This window comes from Aspergillus sydowii (assembly GCF_001890705.1).
Source record: "Aspergillus sydowii CBS 593.65 unplaced genomic scaffold ASPSYscaffold_1, whole genome shotgun sequence".
NCBI lineage: Eukaryota > Fungi > Ascomycota > Eurotiomycetes > Eurotiales > Aspergillaceae > Aspergillus > Aspergillus sydowii.
In genome coordinates, this window is record NW_024467859.1 from 3,953,252 (window position 1) to 3,973,459 (window position 20,208).

The 20,208-nt window shown below is 52.5% G+C and overlaps 7 protein-coding genes across 7 annotated transcripts; 5 read left to right on the plus strand and 2 right to left on the minus strand.

Annotated features, from left to right (window-relative positions):
• Positions 1-350: 350 nt before the first annotated feature.
• On the plus strand, positions 351-1,886 carry ASPSYDRAFT_84774 (uncharacterized protein; the record flags this gene model as incomplete). The annotated part of the gene is made up of 6 exons (XM_040851411.1): positions 351-596; positions 647-773; positions 836-959; positions 1,027-1,475; positions 1,527-1,810; positions 1,857-1,886. The coding sequence occupies 6 exons, from the start codon at positions 351-353 to the stop codon at positions 1,884-1,886; spliced, it is 1,260 nt and encodes a 419-aa protein (XP_040708587.1).
• Positions 1,887-2,648: 762 nt separating this feature from the next.
• On the plus strand, positions 2,649-6,696 carry ASPSYDRAFT_141151 (ABC transporter ATP-binding protein; the record flags this gene model as incomplete). The annotated part of the gene is made up of 5 exons (XM_040841114.1): positions 2,649-2,714; positions 2,770-2,957; positions 3,021-3,677; positions 3,729-5,928; positions 5,980-6,696. The coding sequence occupies 5 exons, from the start codon at positions 2,649-2,651 to the stop codon at positions 6,694-6,696; spliced, it is 3,828 nt and encodes a 1,275-aa protein (XP_040708588.1).
• A 454-nt stretch (positions 6,697-7,150) lies between these two features.
• ASPSYDRAFT_84776 (uncharacterized protein) lies at positions 7,151-8,373 on the plus strand (the record flags this gene model as incomplete). Its single annotated transcript, XM_040851412.1, has 3 exons — positions 7,151-7,716; positions 7,796-8,096; positions 8,188-8,373. The coding sequence occupies 3 exons, from the start codon at positions 7,151-7,153 to the stop codon at positions 8,371-8,373; spliced, it is 1,053 nt and encodes a 350-aa protein (XP_040708589.1).
• Positions 8,374-8,647: 274 nt separating this feature from the next.
• On the minus strand, positions 8,648-9,266 carry ASPSYDRAFT_84777 (uncharacterized protein; the record flags this gene model as incomplete). The annotated part of the gene is made up of 3 exons (XM_040851413.1): positions 8,648-8,688; positions 8,751-8,876; positions 8,933-9,266. 3 exons carry the CDS (start codon positions 9,264-9,266, stop codon positions 8,648-8,650), a joined length of 501 nt encoding a protein of 166 aa, XP_040708590.1.
• Positions 9,267-13,090: 3,824 nt separating this feature from the next.
• On the minus strand, positions 13,091-15,057 carry ASPSYDRAFT_54201 (FAD-binding oxidoreductase; the record flags this gene model as incomplete). The annotated part of the gene is made up of 7 exons (XM_040848816.1): positions 13,091-13,377; positions 13,433-13,754; positions 13,802-13,975; positions 14,024-14,122; positions 14,170-14,393; positions 14,444-14,516; positions 14,563-15,057. 7 exons carry the CDS (start codon positions 15,055-15,057, stop codon positions 13,091-13,093), a joined length of 1,674 nt encoding a protein of 557 aa, XP_040708591.1.
• Positions 15,058-15,566: 509 nt separating this feature from the next.
• On the plus strand, positions 15,567-18,214 carry ASPSYDRAFT_344720 (Zn(II)2Cys6 transcription factor). Its single transcript, XM_040845242.1, has 6 exons — positions 15,567-15,799; positions 15,848-15,902; positions 15,956-17,192; positions 17,241-17,338; positions 17,382-17,674; positions 17,748-18,214. Exons 1-6 carry the CDS (start codon positions 15,718-15,720, stop codon positions 18,119-18,121), a joined length of 2,139 nt encoding a protein of 712 aa, XP_040708592.1. The 5' UTR covers positions 15,567-15,717; the 3' UTR covers positions 18,122-18,214.
• Positions 18,215-18,455: 241 nt separating this feature from the next.
• Positions 18,456-20,081, plus strand: ASPSYDRAFT_39546 (ankyrin repeat domain-containing protein). The gene is made up of 2 exons (XM_040845919.1): positions 18,456-19,780; positions 19,851-20,081. The coding sequence occupies exons 1-2, from the start codon at positions 18,533-18,535 to the stop codon at positions 19,854-19,856; spliced, it is 1,254 nt and encodes a 417-aa protein (XP_040708593.1). The 5' UTR covers positions 18,456-18,532; the 3' UTR covers positions 19,857-20,081.
• The last annotated feature ends 127 nt before the right edge of the window (positions 20,082-20,208 follow it).

Consider the following 20,208-nt stretch of genomic DNA (forward strand, 5'->3'; position numbering starts at 1 on the left):
CTTCCATGGTGTGAATACCCCTGCCAGAGCCAACGCTACAAGGGCCGCCGTTGCATTTAGTTCGCATACGCGCCATCACACCATCCCCTCCACGTCGGTACCAGCCTGTCGGTGCCCTATCTCCTGCCTCTTTGGGTTATGACAGTCAACGCCTGCATTGGAGGTAGTCCATCTTCTTTTCGATGCATGGGTCCCGGCCACCCAGGGGTTGGAATCGAATAATGCCGGCTGGCTGGAGCGTCTCCTAAACTGATACCAGATATCACCGTCGCCCTCCCCTCTCCCTAATATTAAAATACCAACTGCGCCCCCGTTCAGCGTCTCATATATAACTATCCTAAAGCACAGAAATGACACAGTCAAACGGTACTCATGCCAACGGCGCTCATTCCAATGGTGCCGCCAACGGTTCCTATAAAAACGGCGCCAACAAGCACGACCGCGTGGGCAGTCTCGTCGACAAGGTAAACCAGTCCGTTGGAACATTTCAAGACGGGCACACAGAAAAGGACCGACTCGCAGCACTCAAAGCAGCCCAGGAACTGGTTCGCGCTCTCCACGGACCCAAAGACAACGTCTACCACTTGGTCTATTCAGTACGAACTCCACCATCATATCGACTGCATCTCTAACCAGATTCCATTAGCCCACCCAGGCCATGTGCGTACGCATGGGAATTGATCTGGAGATCTTCTCAACCCTCAGTAAAGCCTCTGGACCTGTAACTTTGCAAGAGCTGGCTGCTGTGAAAAATGCAAGCCCCTTGATTACCGGTGCGTTTATCCAAGCCCTATCTATTCCACGTCTGGTCTAATACTGTATGTGAGTTGCGAAGAGCGTGTCCTCCGCATTCTGGCCGGAATCGAATACATCACAGAAGACGATGTCCATGTGTACAGTGCCACTCGCATGACGCACCAAATGACCGACCGATTCAGTATAGCCATGGTGAAATTCATGTCCGTATGCACCTTTTAAGCTGATTCATGATATTCCAGTCTGACTGACATTTCTGCTATCCTGCAGCTACGACTTCGGCATGCCCACCGTCGCAAAGATCCCCGAGTTCCTGCGCAACCACGAGTACAACTTCATTGAAGGCAGCACGTCCGGACCGTGGCAGTACGCGACGAATAGCAAAGGGTCACTCTGGGACTGGGTCGCGAAGAGCGAGGAGCGGTTGGATATCACACATAGTTTCATGGAGGGCGATCGGGGCAGTCGGCCGCCGTGGGTGGAGTGGTTCCCTGTCGAGGAGCAGCTGATCAACACGTTCACTGGCAGCGATGAGGACGTTTTCCTGGTGGATGTGGCAGGGGGGAGGGGACATGATATCAGGAGTTTCAGGGAGAAGTTCCCGCAGGCGAGAGGGCGGTTTGTCCTGGAGGATTTGGAACATGTCGTTGAGCAGAGCGTGGATGGACTGCAGGCTGAGAAGATTGCGTTTGATTTGTTCAAGCCCCAGCCTGTGAAAGGTATGAAGCTCTTCATTGTCATGGATTATGGCTGATTTGGCTATTGGAAAGGTGCACGAGTGTACTATATGAAGTTTATCCTGCATGACTGGTCAGACAACGACAGCCTGAAGATCCTGAACCAGATCCGTGAAGCTATGACACCTGGACATTCGGTACTGATTATCGAAGAGTTCATCCTCCCTGAAAAGGATTGTCCGATGCTCTCGGCGATGTGGGACTGGGAGATGATGGTCTTCCTCAATAGCCTTGAGCGCTCAGAGGGGCACTGGCGACGGCTGCTGGATGAGACGGGCTTTGACGCAAAGTTCTTTTATCCTCCGGGTGATGGGCAGGTACGTTACCTTCTTCAACCAGATGTTAGCTTGCTAATTTGTACAGGGAATCATTATGGCGGAACTGAAGAAGTGAAGTGGACCAGAACCAGTCTTTGATGGATAGTTTCTCGGTTACCAGTATATACAGCAAATCGTGTATATAAATATGCAGAATAATGTGCTCCAATTTTGATATGGGACGGTTGACATATTCATCTCCTGAGTTCAAGTTCATGGTCGGAACAGTTGGTACAGTGGACGGACAAGTCCGAACAACACGATACGTCAGCTTATTTTTTTGAGGCTATCCGATTTGGAACCCTCGTATTCGGCTCAAGCCACCGCTGGGTCTGAGTAATAACCGTCACGATCAAACATTTAGTGCAAGATTCAGTATCAACAACGTGGATAAAATGCATTCCAGCTGCTTCATTGCAGATCGCAGTGGAAGAAGATGGCCGGAGACCGCGGACCCCGAGGACTCCGAGTCAGAAATGAAAATCGCCAACTGCAGAGTCCAGGCTGCCTCAAAAATCAAATTCCTTCCAGACCGGCGCCCGCGGACTGATGCGACTCGGCGCCAAGTGAATTCTGCCAGAGCTGGACGATGATGGGCTGAAGGCTGATTTGCCAGCCTGCGACCGAGACTGCCACCGAGTCTATATACGAGAAGAGTCACTTGGTGCCGCCTCGTGGTCGCATACAGAAAATAAAAAAGCCCTGCTGACTCCTGCAATGGTCTCGAATACTGATACTTTTTCTCCCACTTCCTTTTACTTACCGTCCGATCATGGCTTCCAAGGAGGCTCAGGATAAGCAGATGGCGACGGGCAAGGACGAGTCGCTCTCTCGCTCGATGTCAGAAAAGGAGAAGCCTGCGCCAGAGAAGGAGAGCGAAGAGTCAGGCTTTGGCGCATACAAGGTCAGTCAGAGGTTTCTCCTCTTCAAGAGCGATGCTAACTGCGACTGCTCGGTAGAGAATATTCAGCTTCGCCAGCCGAGTCGAGCTGGCCCTGCAAGCGATCGCTGTCCTTGCAGCCTGCGCATCAGGGGCAGGCATCGCTCTGCAAAACCTCATCTTTGGGAGATTCATCACGATCATCACCGATTTTGTCGCCGAGACATCAACCCCGGCCCAATTCCGCGACGGTGTCGCTGAGATGGCGTATGCTGCCCTTTAACTGAACTGCACCTTTTCCAATGTATGTATCCAATGCTGACGTCCAAGGCTGTATTTCGTGTACCTGGGAATCGCACGCCTTGTCCTCTCGTACACGTACAACACGCTTCTCACGTACGCTGCATATCGCATCATCCGCAACATTCGGCACAGCTACCTGAAAGCCGCCCTGAGCCAGGAGGTTGCATACTACGACTTTGGGACAGGCGGGTCCATCGCCGCGCAGGCGACATCAAATGGAAAGCTCATCCAGGCTGGAATCGCAGAGAAGATTGGCCTCTTGTTCCAGGGTCTCGCGGCGTTCGTGACGGCCTTCATTATCGCCTTTGTGGTGCAGTGGAAGTTGACTCTGATCTGTCTTTGTATCGCCCCGGCCACTATCATCGTAATGGGCGTGATCGCGGGTATAGAGGCTGGGCATGAGACGAAGATATTAGAGATCAACGCCCAGGCTAATTCGTATGCGGAGGGTGTCTTGGCCGGTGTCAAGGCCGTGCATGCGTTCCAGATGCGAGCGAGTGTGGTGAAGCGGTTCGATGAGTATTTGACGGAGGCGCACAAGGTTGGCAAGAAGATATCACCACTAATGGGGATGTTGTTCTCTACCGAATATACCATCATCTATCTTGGCTTTGGCCTGGCCTTCTGGCAGGGCATACATCTGATGGTCAGAGGAGAGATTGACACGCCGGGCGAGATCTTCACGTACGTCTAAGCTATCTATCCCTACATATCCCAGTACTAAGTGCTTGATAGTGTCCTTTTGTCAGTCATAATCGCTGCGATCAACCTGACCTTGCTGGCACCATACTCAATCGACTTCAGTAGAGCCGCCTCAGCCGCTGCACAGCTGTTCAAGTTGATTGACCGAGAATCGACAATAAACCCATACAGCGAAGATGGCATCGCACCTGAAACGATCACTGGGGAGGTCGAGCTCGAGAATCTCTCCTTTAGCTATCCCACCAGGCCTGGGATCACCGTCTTGGACAACTTCAGTCTCAAAGTCCCAGCAGGGAAAGTAACCGCTCTTGTCGGGCAGTCTGGCTCTGGAAAGAGTACCATAGTCGGCCTGATTGAACGCTGGTATAACCCTGACGCAGGAACTATCAAGCTGGACGGTACGCCAATCAAGAAACTAAACCTAGGCTGGCTGCGCAAGAACGTCCGCCTCGTCCAACAAGAACCAGTACTATTCCAGGGCTCCGTTTTCGATAATATAAAATACGGCCTCATCGGGACACCCTGGGAAAATGCGCCGAGAGAAAAACAAATGGAAAGAGTGCAAGAAGCCGCGAAAATGGCATATGCGCACGACTTCATCACCGAACTGACGAATGGCTACGATACTCCAATCGGCCAGCGTGGCGGTTTGCTCTCTGGTGGCCAGAAGCAGCGGGTGGCCATTGCTCGCAGCGTCATCTCCCAACCCAAGGTTCTTCTGTTGGATGAAGCAACGAGTGCACTAGACCCGCACGCAGAGGCAATCGTGCAAAAGGCCCTCGATAAGGCAGCAGAAGGCCGCACGACTATTGTCATCGCACACAAGCTGGCAACGATCCGCAAGGCGGATAACATTGTGGTTATGAGCAAGGGCTCCATTGTCGAGCAGGGTACTCACGAATCACTGATTGCAGAGGACGGGGCATACGCTCGGCTGGTTAAGGTCCAGAACCTCACCGTCGCTGCCAGGGAGGAAACAGATATAGAGGAGGAGGATACCACCGAGGACGATGACGCCGCCCCCCTGCAGACAGCAGAGACAATGGAAGGCCTCAGCCGGTATGCGACCTCTGTCCGAGGGAGGATGGAGTCTATGAAGGAGCGAGACAACTACGACAATCACAAGCAGATGGGCGTCCTGGCCGTCATCGTGCGCCTGGTCAAAGAGTGCCCTGAGTTGATATGGGCATACCTAGTCGTCGTATTAGGCTGTGTCGCAGCATGCGCTGCCTACCCGGGGCAGGCAATCCTGATGTCCCACGTCGTCGAAGTCTTCCAACTCACTGGAGATGCCATGTTGGATAGAGGAGACTTCTACGCATCCATGTTCATCGTGCTCGCTGCCGGGTGTCTCGTCTCGTACTTCGCCATCGGTTACGCAACAAACGTCGTTGCCCATCATCTCAGCCACTGGTTTCGAAGACTCATCCTGCACGAAATGCTGCGGCAGGATATCCAGTTCTTCGATCGCAGCGAGAACACCACGGGCGCCCTGGTCAGCCATATTGATTCGTACCCGCAGGCGATCCTGGAGCTGATGGGCTTCAACATCGCCTTGATCCTTGTTGCAGTCTTGAACTTGGCTAGCTGTGCAATCCTTGCCATTGCACACTCCTGGAAATTAGGACTCGTCGTCGTCTTTGGCGGTCTTCCCCCTCTTGTTGGCGCTGGTCTGGCTAAGATTAGACTTGATGCCAGACTTGACCGTAGCACTTCAAAGAAGTACTCCGCCAGTTCATCGATCGCCTCTGAAGCTGTGAATGCTATTCGAACCGTCTCCTCGCTCGCAATTGAAGGAGACGTGCTGCGACGGTATACAGAGGAACTCGACACGGCCGTCGCATCCTCCGTCAAGCCCATGGCCAGCACGATGGTCTGCTTCGGCCTGACGCAGTGTATCGAGTACTGGTTCCAGGCTCTTGGATTCTGGTACGGCTGTCGCCTGCTCTCAACCGGAGAACTCAGCATGTACAACTTCTTCGTTGCATTCCTAGGTGTCTTCTACGCCGGCCAGGCATCCGCGCAGATCTTCCAGTTCTCAACCAGCGTCACAAAGGGAATCAACGCGACAAACTACATCTTCTGGCTCCATGAACTCCAGCCTACAGTCCGAGAAACGCCTGAAAACCGCGACAACGGTCCTAGGTCTGGTGCGCCCATCGCCCTCGACAACGTGCGCTTTTCATACCCACTGCGCCCTGATGCCGCTGTTCTCAAGGGCGTCAATATACAGGTACCCCCCACCAAACAATATCTCAAACCCAATATAGTCTAACAAGACCAGATAAACAAGGGCCAATTCATTGCTTTAGTCGGCGCCTCCGGCTGCGGCAAATCCACCATGATCGCAATGCTGGAGCGCTTCTACGACCCGACAACAGGCACAATCACAATCGACTCGTCCGCCCTGCCAGCCCTAAACCCAGTCCACTACCGCAACATCGTCGCCCTGGTACAACAAGAACCAACTCTTTTCCAAGGCACGGTCCGCGAGAATATCGCCCTGGGGATCTTCAACCCTGATACAGAACCGTTCTTCACGGAGAAAAAAGAGAACCAGGGGCCAACTACGAACGATGTCCCAGATAGTACCATCGAGTCTGCCCTCCGTGCCGCGAATGCCTGGGATTTCGTCTCCTCTTTACCGGAGGGTATATACACGCCCGCAGGATCGGGGGGGACGCAGCTCTCGGGCGGACAAAGACAGCGCATTGCCATCGCCCGTGCTCTCATCCGGAATCCCAAGATCCTGCTCCTCGACGAAGCGACTAGTGCCTTGGACACGGAGAGCGAGAAGATCGTGCAGCGGGCGCTTGAGGAAGCGGCTAAATCGGGAGACCGGATTACGGTTGCGGTTGCGCATCGGTTGAGTACGATTAAGGATGCGGATTTGATTTGTGTCTTTTATGGGGGGAGGATTGTGGAGATGGGGGTTCATGGGGAGTTGGTTAGGGCTGGTGGGTTGTATAGACGGATGTGTGAGGCGCAGGCGCTGGATTAGGTCTTCTCTTCTCATTGGGCTAGATGTATAGTTAATAGCTAAGGTTGTATAATATAACTTACCCTTCTCTTAATAGTCTACTGTACTCGTCATTACTGACATGCTTTCTCGTTCCCAGGTCCATTGATCAGGCTACATAGAAAGCGGCTGCAAATGATATCAGTACGCATGTGCGTACTGTCCCTGACGCATATTATACTTTCAACAGAGGCACCTTCGAGTGGCATGGTACCTGGCTACCACAAATGACTGGATATCGATCATTGCCAGCCAGGACAAGGTTTTCAGGGGAACATGCCACCGTCAGGAACACAGGTACGGCAGGAGAATAGAATAGAATACTCAGAGAAGAAAACTTTACTTTTGGTCTTCCTTTATCTTCCCAGCCTGCCTCTATCCCATCCTCATCCTCACCTCTACAGTTGATACTGGCACATCATCACCACCAGACAGAATGTCCCTACGCAGCATCTACAACAGCGTCCCCAGCATCAACACCACAAACATCAACGTCCCAAACCTAACGAACCTCTTCGAAAACACCCGAGTCACAGAATGGAACCAGCACGGACAAGCCCAGATCCGACAAGGCATACGCGACGAAATAAGTAAGATATTCGACAAGGTCTACTTCTCCATCACGCCGTTCATCGACTCGACCACGGCGTCTGAGCTCGGGATCGAATGCAAGAGGCTGAGGCTGCTTCCACACGGAGGAAACTCGCAGCGTCAGGAACATTTCTTCAAGTCCCGGCCGTCAAACTGGCTCGTTCTTCATCCAGTTGACCCAGAGGACCGGAAGACGGCCGGGTTGATTGCGTCTATTAACCGGGAATGGCAGAATCGCATACATAATGTCGGCGGGAACTACTCGGAAGCAGAGATGGTTTCCGCGGCGCTGGGCTATGCATTTAGACTCTACGAGCGGATTGCCCCGTTCGACGATGCAAGATCAGAAGACGGGACTCGAGACTGTGCGGACTCGTATACCCTGGAGGAGATATCGGGGTGGGTGCACCTGTGAGTCGGCCCTCCCTTATCACCAGCCCTAACCGATATAATACTTATACTTATACATACTTACTATTGTATTTGACAGTGAAAAGAACACCCGCCTCGACAAAGGCAAATACATGCAACCAACCCCCCTACCGAAACCAGAATCGCGCGACGAAGCCCCCGGTCCCGATTCAAGGGCCAATATCAACCCCGCCGCGTTCGAGTGGTCGAGGCTCGCGGATGCATGGATGCGCGATGACTCCAAGCCTCATCGCGTTTTCCTTCTTGAACATGCGAGTCATCCTGAGAAGGAGCTCCTGCGCTCTGAGGTCTTGACTGTTCTTGGTATGATACGGGAGAGGCTTGCTGGGCATACGTTGCGGGAACATAAGATTGCACCGGTATGTCTTTTCTACTTGTTACTGTGCACCGGGATATATATATATACATTTGCACAAATGTATGGCGTATACTAACATATGACCTGTCTAGGTAATGCTAATCTCTTGCATGAATGGGTTCGCCGCGCGGATTGTCCAGGGACACTACAGCGAGGGGAAGCTGGTGCTTTATAAAAGCGACTTGTTTTATTTCAACATAGCGGGATATCGAGAGGCGAATATCGAGCTTTTCTTGCGCTATCTTGGGAGCGAGCCTGTTGGGGACACCGTTTCATGATTGTTGTCTTGTTGCCTTAATTTATTTTTTTGATATCTCGCTGGCGTTGTTTGGATTTCTTAATCCTTGTTCGTTACTTCCAGCATACTACTCTGGCTTAGAAAGTCTAGTTTAATTCGTGGCAATTAATCTCTTATCAACACCAAATATATTCACGAAGAGGTATTATATATTAAAGTTATATGTATACTCCTCCGCATATCCCGGCGGGATCGTAGCCTCCTTCGTCCGGAGCTCACGATATCGGGGTTATTCGCCAAGCGGAATTAATCGTTTACGCCTGGGAGAGGACCGAGTTGAGGGTGGACAGACCAGCTGTAAACGCATTAGCAAAATATTTCTTTTTAAAGTTTCACTTTTGTGAGCCGGTCACTTACAGTTGCCACCGACAAGGGTCAGGATGTTCTGGAGGCCAGCAGCGTCAACATCGCCGTTCTGGATGCGGCTGACAAGGCCCTGGGAGAGCATGCCGAAGTCAGCGACCTTCTCGGTGGAGCCGAGGACTAAGAGTTCTTGTTAGCTGCATTCGCTTGAGGTTCAGATTGTGCTTGAGACATACCGCTGGTGACGGTGGGGATGAGCCCGCTGGTGGCAAGGTCAAGAACGCCAGAGACGGGGTTGGAGCTGGTGCTGGAGCCAGCGCTGGTGATGCCCTCAACGAGACCACCGACGAGGGTGTTCAGGGTGGTGTGGACGGTGGAGAGCTGAGAAGTGGCATCGCCAAGGTCAGCCTTGGACAGAGTGCCGCTGCTGACGGCGCTGTCCAGGTTGCCGAGCACGTCGTCGATACGAGTGACGGTGGATTGGACCTTGACGACATCAAGACCGGGAAGGGCAGCAGCAGCAGCGGAGCCAGCAATGGCGAGGGTAGCGACGATTCCAGTGAACTTCATCTTGAAATGTTTGTAGGTAGGTATGGTAAAGAATGAACGACTTGGTCAAAAGACTCAAAGTGAATGAGAGACTGGTAAGTTGGTAAGGAAGGACTTGGGTAAAGAAAGACTGGAGCGAATACTGAACACTTGGACGAGAGCAGGACGAGCCTGGGGCCGTGTTTTATATAGGCCCAAGCCCTGTCGTTGTTTACCTTTCTGTTCCTGAGATTGTCCTGCAGATCAGGGGTCGCCGGCAGCCATCATGGATGACTTCAGGACGGCCTTCTTCGAACTCATTTCAGCCGTGAATAGCGATCGACAGGCAAGGCAAGACTCTCGGTGCGGGAGCACAGCGTGGTGAAGCTGCAATGGGGGTATACGATGCTGAACCTGCGCGGTTTGATTCCTTTAAGCTCCAGGGAAAAGTGGCTCCCCCCGCGCTGCAGCACCAATAAACGGGCCTTAAATGGCACTAAAAGGACACTAGAAGGACACTAAAATCCCGTCAGGGCCGCAGGCTCCACTGGCCTCCCACCTGTCCCAACGTTCTCCAAATTCGGCGTGAAATTAAAGGGCCCGTGCTGCTGCTCAGGGGAACTTGTTGACTCTTGCTGCCCAAAGCAGGTTAATGGCTCGGCAGTGGCAAGCCTTGTCTTGCTTGACAAATTAAGCTGCATCCACCGGTGTTCTTCACCCCTGACGAACGGCTCTTGCAGGAGAATCGGGCATTCAACACGGCGTGGCACTGTGGCCGGGCAGCCTCATGGGCGGAAATTAAGACCCGTTGCTGGCCGCAGCAGCCCACCCTTTCCGACGCCCCGTATGTCACTCGGGAGATCATGGCGTCCAGGAAGAGAAAGTGAATAGCGGTGGACTTCCCCTTGACGTCATGAACTTCTTTTGTCTGCGCGGCGATCACTGGGGTCTCATGTCCTGTGCCCGTTTCTGCTCCCACCACAGCGGGCCATGGAAACTCCGTCCGCGTTGGCGTCTCCATTTCTGGTGCTCTTCCAGGCAACTATCCAACGAGGGTATCCAGAATTCGCCATCCGCAGGCCAATCAACGGGGGGAGGCGGTGATTTCGAACGGGCCACTTCCAATTGGAAGGACGACAAGGTTGAGCTGGTCCAGTTTGCGGAGAACAGACAACAACATGCTGTTACGGATATTCTCCGGCCAGTTTGTTATTCCAGGACGGTCTCAGCTGTGATTACTGGTGACTTGGCGAGGCATGGCTCATTTGCTGGGTTACACGGTACTTGAGACCCGGACCACTGAGGCGTTTGATGCAGAGCAGCACCATGATAGATAAGAAGGAAATGCCGACGTCTCCTGTCTTGGCTACTGCGGACTATCCTACCGGGCGGATTCCAACGAATTGGCCGCTAGTTACCCTAAACTGGCCAACGTTGCTTTTGCTGCGGACAGGACGATCCCAAGACCCCATGAACACGAAGGCCTGAAGATCCCAACCTGCTATTGGACCCCAAGTCCTAGAACCTGTTTGAGAATCAAATGGTGTATTTTGACCTCACCTGTGATTTGCTGTTGGTTCGGGGGCTGGCAATCTTGAATCTCCCAGCTATAGCCAGTTACCAGTATCACCCACGAGCACGCCGTGGATATACCCCGGAGGAGGAAACGGGAAATCCAATGCCAAATTATCAATAGTGTACTTCGTAGTTTGAACGTCTGGTTTGCCACTTTCCAGTCTCACAGAATTGGTAAGCCACGAGGTCCACAGCTCTTGCTAACTATCACGCCCGTCGAGCGTTGGCCTGCGATAAATTCCATCTGGGATCTTGCATACCAAGATCAGTTCTAAAGAGTCGAGGCAAAAGGGAATGCACATTCCGTTCAAGCGGTCCCTGTATCGTAGCAACAACCTTGCCAACTGCCTTAATATCCCGTTCCGGAAATGAGACCCAGATATGGGTCCATCCACGAGTACACAAGACCCTTGATAGCGGGATTTATAGCGGGATTTGAATGCAGTGTAGTGGAACCAACACGCAGCAAGATCCAGATAATGGACGCCAATCATCAGGGCTATTATACACTATACAGTACTCCATAGTAACGAGTAACGCTCGTCCCGCTCTATCAAGGTCCTGCCAGGCTGCCAGGCTGTGACTTTGCGCCCCCGCGATCAGGCCTCTTCCCGATCAGGGTCACACGCGTGCTCAGGATCCTTATTGGGTTCCATGATCTTAATCTTTCTGGTTCGCTGAGTATGCTTCTCTGGTGGCGTTCCAGGTGGGTGAGGTATCACATTCGTACCCTTATATACATCCTCATACCCATTATTCATCTACCGTCCGTCTGGACGCTAGATTGTTTATTATCATGCAAAGGTCCCTACACCATGTACAATCTCCCATTCAGCGCCTGTCCGGGGAGATTCTTCCCGCCGCAGTTCTCGCATAGAACACACCTTCTAGAGGTCATGGGTACCTCTTCCTAACCTCCAGCAACCCCCGATAGTGCGGTCCATAGAAGTTTCTCTTGAGATCCAGCCACTGGAAATCCACCTAATTCGAATTACGCTGCCCCATCCGGAGTGATTTCCTGCGCCGCCTTTATTCCCTGCCTAATCAGTATAATTGACCAGCTCGCCGATGACAGCACTGGATAACGTCTTACGGAAGTGAGGCCAAATTCGAAGCAACCGCGCTCGGAAAAGATAGCCTGTGAACGACAATGAATCTCACGCTCGGGAAGATGGATTTCTGCGCGGTGATACAGCGATCGTTGAGATTTGGGAGTCCGTACTGGGTTGTCCTTGATGGTGTCCCGGGAATGAGTCTGCTGCCGGAGTTATAGCTGGAGACTTTCTAGGTCAATGGCATGGATTAGTACACTGAGGGAGTCGGGATATTTGATTGAAGTGTAGGTGTACTTACTACTTCTTCAAGCCTAAAGTGCCGTGGTCTCTGGGGTAGGCACTAGGTATTTCGTCGAGAGTTACAGATTTAGCCCCAGCCTAGCATTGCAGGCATTATAAGGAACCCGAACGATGGCCGCTATGAAGATGGCCCAGGCGCCGGCTCGATAAGAACTAGGAGTGAATGTTCGAATGTACCATCAACGTGGCGATGGCGGAATATACAGCGTCGCTATTTGTGCCGTCGTTCATGTCCGCTGCGGTTGGGCAAAAGGTATCCGGGGAATCTTTCATCGACATGGACACTATAACGCCATAAGTGCCCTTCGTACCGCCGCAAATAGTCCAGAAGAGGTCAAGACTCTTGGCTAGGGCTCGCCGTGACGTGACGCGCTTCCCGGATGCGAGAACGATGCGCCAGGGTTGAACCTTGGGCTATCCGAATCAGCCAGCAAGTCCCGACTATGTAGGGAATTTTGTAAGCTGTCCTGCCTGTCCTTGCTGGGAATTAAATTCGTAAGACGAATCACCAATCGTGGTGCGATCCAGTGGTCCCTCCATCTGGTTCCTGGTATATGTTTCTGATTACTAGCAAACCCTGTCTATACGATTCCTAGTATAGGACCCCGCTTCAGCCTCGGTGATGCCCAATATCATATCAGGGGACAGCATTTGCAGTGTAGACCAACGCCTATTCCTCTATGTGTAAATGGATACATTCAGGCTCGCAACGGGAGAAATCCCACGTACTCTCTGCAGAGCCCAATACTACGAGACCATGACTATCGACGACGATGACAGCCTTATATCCTATGACACCACTACAGTCTTTGCTGAAATAACCTCATATTATTGGCAATAGGCTGAAGAGAAGGCCAAATAGTACTATCAACAGAAATTAAACAAAAAAAATCCAAACCACCCTGTTCTCTTGAAGGGGGTAGTTAGTTAGTCTAGTTACAGCTTATAAATCCTGCGATCGTAGGTACTCGGCCACACGCCATTCTTGCCGGGCGCCATAATCCCCTTCGGATCGAGTGCATTCTTGACCGTCTCATTAAACCGCATCAGGGCGTTATTGTTCCAGTTGTACGTCTCGGCAATCTGGTCCATCAGCGCCAGGTGTGTCCGGTACTCGCCCCATCCGTTTTCGGCGCAGTCGGCGATGAGCGTTTTGATCAGCCGGTGCGCCTTTTGCTTCTGTTCGGCGTTCTTTCGGTCGAAGACTATACAGACGATGTGGTCTATTTCACACCATGGTTAGCTAGAATTGCTAGATATCAAAGAGGGAAAACGTACGCATCTCCCGCATTCCAACGGTGAATGTGCCGATGAAATCCAGTCCCGCCTCGCGAGTTCGTTTTTTCGTGATCTCGTACTGGAGCATCGCGTCCTCGCCGGAAATCCTGCTAATCGGGGAGAAGAACAGGTGTGCGCCGTTGGGCAGCCAGTCGATCCATTTGAGCTCGTCGAAGTTGGGAACGCCGCGGAGGGTTTGGGCGCGGGTGTGCAGGACGCAGTACTCGTTGATGTCGTCGGGGAAGAAGAACCTTGCACCGGGGATTGCAGAGAAGGCTTCTTTGATCAGGGACCACATGAGGTTGCGGATTGGTTCAGGGCCCTGGTTTGTTAGACGTGCTTAGACTCTGGGGGGTTGGAAAAGCATACATAGAGAGCGCCGTAGAAGTTCCATCGGCCGAGATTGAGCTTCTTGGCGACTGCATCCAGCTCGGCGTCATCCAACGGTTTGCTGATATCTGAAGTGTAGGAAGATTTGTTGCCCAAGACGGCGGCGTCAATGAGGATGTGGCGGAGGGTTGGGACGTTTTGGAGGATGTTTTGCTACAGGAGTCAGGATGCTGCAGACAACGCCAGTAGAGTATTACGCACCACGCGCAGAGGTCGGATTATGTCGACTGCTTGTTTGAGGTCTTCATCCCTCGGTAGAGAGATCATGTACGCCTGGTATCCGCCGGGGTTTGGCATCAACTGGTATATGGTTAGCATTGTCCGTTTTTACGTGAGAGACGCCGTACCCAGAGACCCATCTTTGTGCAAATTCCCACATTGCCCTGGGAGAAAATCCCATCGTTGTATGGGCCGAATCCGTACGGGAACAGCTGCCAGCATTTGTTCCCTTCGTCGTTGTGGTCGTGCTTCGAGCCCTTCTTTGGATTCTGGGGGAGTGCACCCATGCCAGTTCGCATCAGCTCGCCGGAGGGAAGGATAACCTCCATGCCACAGTGCATCATCCAGTGATCTGCTATTGTTAGTTCAAGTCACCAGCGTAGCAGGATCATAGAGACCTACCTCCGTAAGGAGTATATCCAACACCGCGCTCGAGGGTATTTCCCATAACAGAACCACCGCCAATATCAGGTACCTACAACAGTTAGCAAAGTCGCTTTTCCACAAGCGATAAGACATACATCAATCCACAACTTGTCACTCAGTCCATTATCCACCAGGTATTGGTACAGACTAGCAAAGGTGACTCCAGGCTCCACTACCGCAAAAGCACCATCGACATTGACTTCCAGAACCCGGTTCATATACTTGCCCATGTCCACCACGATACTGCCTCTCAGTCTCGGTGCCGCGCCTCCATATCCAGAGTTACGTCCGATACTCGTCGGCCAAAGCGGGATCTGGTACTCGTTGGCTAGACGGACGAGTTCCTGGACCTCCGGTACAGACCGTGGGTCGACGACAGCTGAAGCGACGAAGTAGTCCTGGTCCACAACATGATGAGGGTCATGCGTCTTGGGCGGCTCAAAGTAGGAGCCGTCAACAAGTTGTGTGTGTGGGGTAATGACTCGCACGTTTCCATCGCCAACGATGCCTTTTACAGCGCTGATGAATCGGGCGAAGGCATCGGCGCTGGTGTTGGGAGGGAGGGCCAAGGGAGTTGGAACAGAAGCCATGATTAGATTATTTGGTAAGGATATAATAAAGGAAAGTAATATGGAACTCTTTCGCTCTGGAGCTACATGAGACGTGCGTTTTATATGTTCCTAGCCCTAGCTGAGTGGGAGAACGCCGCTGTCGCACTTGCACCGCTGTACAGGCGGAGTCACCCCGTCCATGTGCAATATGCAGTTTAATATAGCTATTCCAGCCTTCAGACTTTCAGAGCGACTGGTCCAGCCCGGAACTCCCCCAGATTTCCACCAGTGCGAGCCACCGAATTATTGGCAGTCTGGGCGGAGGCGGGGGTGGTGCGACCGCCGACGCCGATCAATCTCCATCGTTTCTCTCGACCAGATCATCCTGATTCATAGTCTGTAGACTTTGTATGTACGTATTATTAACTTAGAGAAAGCTACTTCGCACCCTTGCTGGTATGGATCGTAGGATCACCGCAGCATGGGCCCGGCAGATACAGTTGCCGAACAACCTCACACATGCCCCAGAGCCACAACCAGATCAAAGCTGGAAATCCGGGGTATTCCCAAGGTGGATATCCTCAGTATTAACCCCGCAGTTCGGTTAATACTGCTTGTGAACCGGCAATCATCGCTTTCGATCTGATGCTCCTAAGTTGTCCCTTACCTTCTATTCTACGCCGTATAGTATGAACCCCCATGTCGGAGCCCAGTCATTCCTGCCCACTGTGTCCTGCCTCCTTTCGTCGCCAGGAGCATCTTGAACGCCATCGTTCGTGTCGTACGTACTTCTCTTATGCTACTAGAAAGCCAGCTCTGACGTATCTAGATCGCACCGACCGCCCGTTTGCGTGCGGCTTCTGCCAGCAAGCATTCAAGCGAACGTAACTACGCACTTTGACCTACAAATTAACAAATTACATTCTAACGACAGCAGCGATGTCCTCCAAAGACACTGGCGGACTTGCAAAGCCCGCCTGCGCGCAGGCGCCGACATCCCTCCAGCCCCTATCGGCCATAGGCCCAACAAGAGACAGGCCTGTGGTCGGTGTGCGCGACTGAAGAAGGCCTGTAATTTGAAATGGCCCTGCGGGACCTGCCAGACAAAGGGCCATGAGTGCAGCTATCGAGATTCCAGACGGAAGTTCGAGCATGCGACTCGAAGCTCCTCTCCGAACGCTGTGACGACGCTTGGCTCGCCTTTTAACCTGTCAATATCTGATGAGTTTAACCTCGCTGATACCATCGACCTCGACCGGCCTTGTACTGTCCCCTCTGATACGTTGGAGTCGCTCTTTAACGGCAACTGTACGTTTGATATGATCCAATACAGCCCAGCACGATCGGACCCAAGTCAGCCCCCAGAAACGCTGGACACGATCAGATTCGGCAAGTTCCAGTTTCTCGACAAATTCACCAACGTGACTGGATTCCTCAACTCCTTCGAGTGTATGCGCGTGTACGAAGTCAAACAGTTGGCGACAGTGATGGCGGACCTGGCGCTGCAGGACACCGACGACAAAGATGCCTCTGCCACGCCTATTTCATTGGATTTTCTGCTTATTCCGCCTCCAACCATCGAGAAACCCGAGCCGTCCAGGCCCTTTTCAGGCCTCCTGGCAGACGGTTGTACGGACTGCTCGAGCTGGCTGTCAGACCCTCTGGCAGGAGTCACGAACGAGCTCGTCTGTCGATTGAAGCACACAACGACGACTCCCAGCCTAGGCAGCTCGATTACCATGACCTGGTCGTCGCTTATCGAGAGTATCTGCGTCCAGTTCTTCAGCCCGCCGAACATCAGACGGTATCTCGTGTATTTCTGGTCCTTCTGGTACCCGAACTGCCCCATCATCCACAAGCCCACGTTCAATGTCCACAGTACGCCGTATACCCTTTTACTGGCCATGCTCTTGATTGGCGCCAGTTTTGCCCCAGATGATGCAACTAGCCAGAATGCGAAGCTTTGGTTCAATAGCGCGGAGGAGCTGGTGTTTGCTGACCAGCATTTCAGGCGTGCGGTGGTGCATGGCGATGGGGAAGAAGGATTCCATCTTCGTAGGGAAGCAGTCAAGGCGCTGCAGGGGGCGTACTTGATTTGTCTTTTGCAAAACTGGGAGGGCGACGACAAAAGTAAACGCAGGATTCGACGGTCGAGATTCAGCATGGTCACCGCGGTACGCCTTCAACCATATCATTTCATTCTGGCGAGCTGACTTTTGCAGATGGGCAGGGAACTTGGGTTCTCCCCTGGAAGCCATCATAAACTTCAAAATGAAGACGGGGACTGGGAGAGGTTCATTGCGAAGGAGGAGTTCAACAGGTATGCTGAACTCTCTCTGTTAGAACCCTGGCTAACCATCCAGGACACTTTCGTATATATTCCTCCTCGACACAGCGTTTATCATCTTCCACAATACGCCTCCTAAAGTGTCAGTCTCGGAACTCAACTTCGACCCTGTCTGCCCAGAACGCTGCTTCCAGGCCACGACGGCGACGGAGTGTTTCTTGCTTCTACACGACAGCGACGGCTCCTCTCCCATTGAAGGCCTCTCTATCACCGACATCGTCTCGCGAATATGCCAGGAGACACTGGGCTGTGGCGAGAAGGAGTATCTGGCTGGAGTGGGCAAGCTCAACCTATTCATCATCGTCAGCGGTATTTCTCTTCTTACCTTACCTTTTACCCCTAAACCTACACCTATTCACGTTCCCAGTACTAACAGTAACAGCATTCCACACCCTCCTCTTCCACGCACGAAACACATTTGCCCCAGACGCAGCTATGCTCCCAATCCAGCACGGGCTCACGAATTGGAAAGAGATCTGGAATCACCACGAGATGCTGGAGCAGGGTGGTACCCAGCTAAGTAGTCTGAGCAGTCTGGCGTCGCCATCCGAGTGCTGGAAACGCACGGGGTTCATGGAATATGCGCCGGAGTACTGGACTCTTGCGCAGGCTATTATTACGAGTGTCTTCACTACGCCGGCGAATGAGTCTGGGTTCGGACTGGGGCTGCTGCTGAATCGCGTCGATGAGAATGGCATGGGCCAGTTGAATCGGTTTATCAGGTGGGCGGCGAATGCGGGGATGGCGAGGATTTAATTATTATCACTATATTATCACTATAATGTCACTGTATTATCAATATTATATATGAATCATGTCTATTTCACATGTAATTTGCCGTGCAGGAGGGTGAGGCAGGGGTTCATTGGAGACATCTCCTCCAGCACCCACACCAAGACTGACACGGCCATCCCCTCTTAACAGCGACAGAGGTTTCCCCTCATGAACTGTGATGTTTCTGGACACGATTGGCCCGGCTATGGCGTACCCCGGATCTCAACCCCGCGTCGTTCCAGGCGAGGCAAATCAGGTGCAGCTGTGCCACCCCGCACGCAACATCGCAGCGTCATCCATATCAACGCCCCATATCAACAATGTCCCCTCAATCATGATATACTGGTCTTTTATTTCGGTGGCAATATTCCGAATATACTCCTCACCACAACCATGCTCCTGGACTTCCCAAACGATATACTCCTGCTCGTAGCAGACGAGGTAGAGACGGAGAGCGACCTGAGCTCATTGATCAAGACATGCCGGTGTCTGTACGGGTTATTATCAGACAAACTTCATCGAGATAATGTCAGATATTGCAATAGCTCCGCGCTGTTCTGGGGCATGCGCCGCAACCGATTCGATACGATGCAACGCATGCTGGACGTAGGCGCTGATATCGATTCCACCGAGGACGGTCAAACCCTCCTCTACCACGCTGCATGCGACGGACATGTTTCCATGGTCAAATTCCTTCTCGAACGAGGAGCGAGCCATCAGTTCAGGAAGGCCCGGCTGCAGACACCACTATGCGCCGCTGCAGTAGCCGGGCACACAGACATCGTCAAGGTCCTGCTAGACCACGAAATCCCCGAAGAGAAAGAAGCCACATCCACAGCAACAGCCCTGCCCCCAGGGAAGCAAGACATCTTCCTCCTCCAGCTCTTCACCACAGACGGGCCGGGCGTACACAGAAACGGCCTGCACTACTCCATCCCCCTCTTCCTAGCAATCGCATGCGCCCACACCTCCACCGCAGAAACCCTCATGGCCAGCGCCAAAGTCGACCTCAACTACCGAGACTCAATAGGCCGCACCCCTCTCCTCTGGGCCCTCTCGCACCGTCTAGATAGAATCGCCACCCTGCTTCTCGAGCACGGCGCGGACGGCAATGTCGTAGATCCCCGCACCAACCAGTCCCCGTTACTCACGGCCGTATGCCAGAAGGACGAGCGCGTTGTTCGACTCCTCCTCCCCCATCCAACTGTTGATCCCAATTGGACTGATACCCAGGGCCGCAATTCGCTTATGGAAGTGCTTTCGCCCTCTGCGCATGTTTCGCTTCTGAGGTTGCTTCTGACGAGAGCGGATTTGGACGTTAATTATTGCGGCGGCGGTATTCAACAATCCACCAACTACACCACCACCACGCCTTTATGTATTGCGGTAAGGAGAGACGATATTGCAGCTGTTACTTTGCTCTTGGAACACCCTGCGATTGATGTAGACGCTACCGGGAGTGATGGCCGGACCCCATTGTCTCACGCGGCGGAGTTAGGTCGGCTCGAGTATATCGATATATTGCTCGCTCATGGGGCGGATCCGGGAAGAGGAGATCAGCACGGGCGAACACCTATCTCGTACGCTGCTGAATATAATGACATTAGGGTAGTCGAGATCCTGTCTATGAGGGAAGGCAGTCTGGGTGTGACGGACAGGCACGAATTAGTGCCGTCATTTTAGTCCTATCAGAGGTCTACAGCCATTGTACCTGTAACAGTATACCAAGCAGAGGCTGCCCCGCCAGGAAAGTAATATGAAGGATGGAATGACTATCTTGGTGTGGCTTTGGACTGGAGTAATCGACCAGATATGTCCGCGGTTTGGAGTGAGATAGGGACCTTACTTCAGCACAACTGTACCTCTTCAAGTCAATTCCAGCGCAAACCATTTTGAAGATCTACTCCTAGCGTGTGTAATAGATTTAATTCTACCGTGTGGCTACTGGTGCTTTGTTACTTGCCTAGCGTTGCGCGACTGTCATACGATACTCCTTTTCCGGGCAATTTCCTTCCGTCTGGGCTGACTACTTCTTAACATTGGATAAAAGCTGGAAAATACTCTCAATT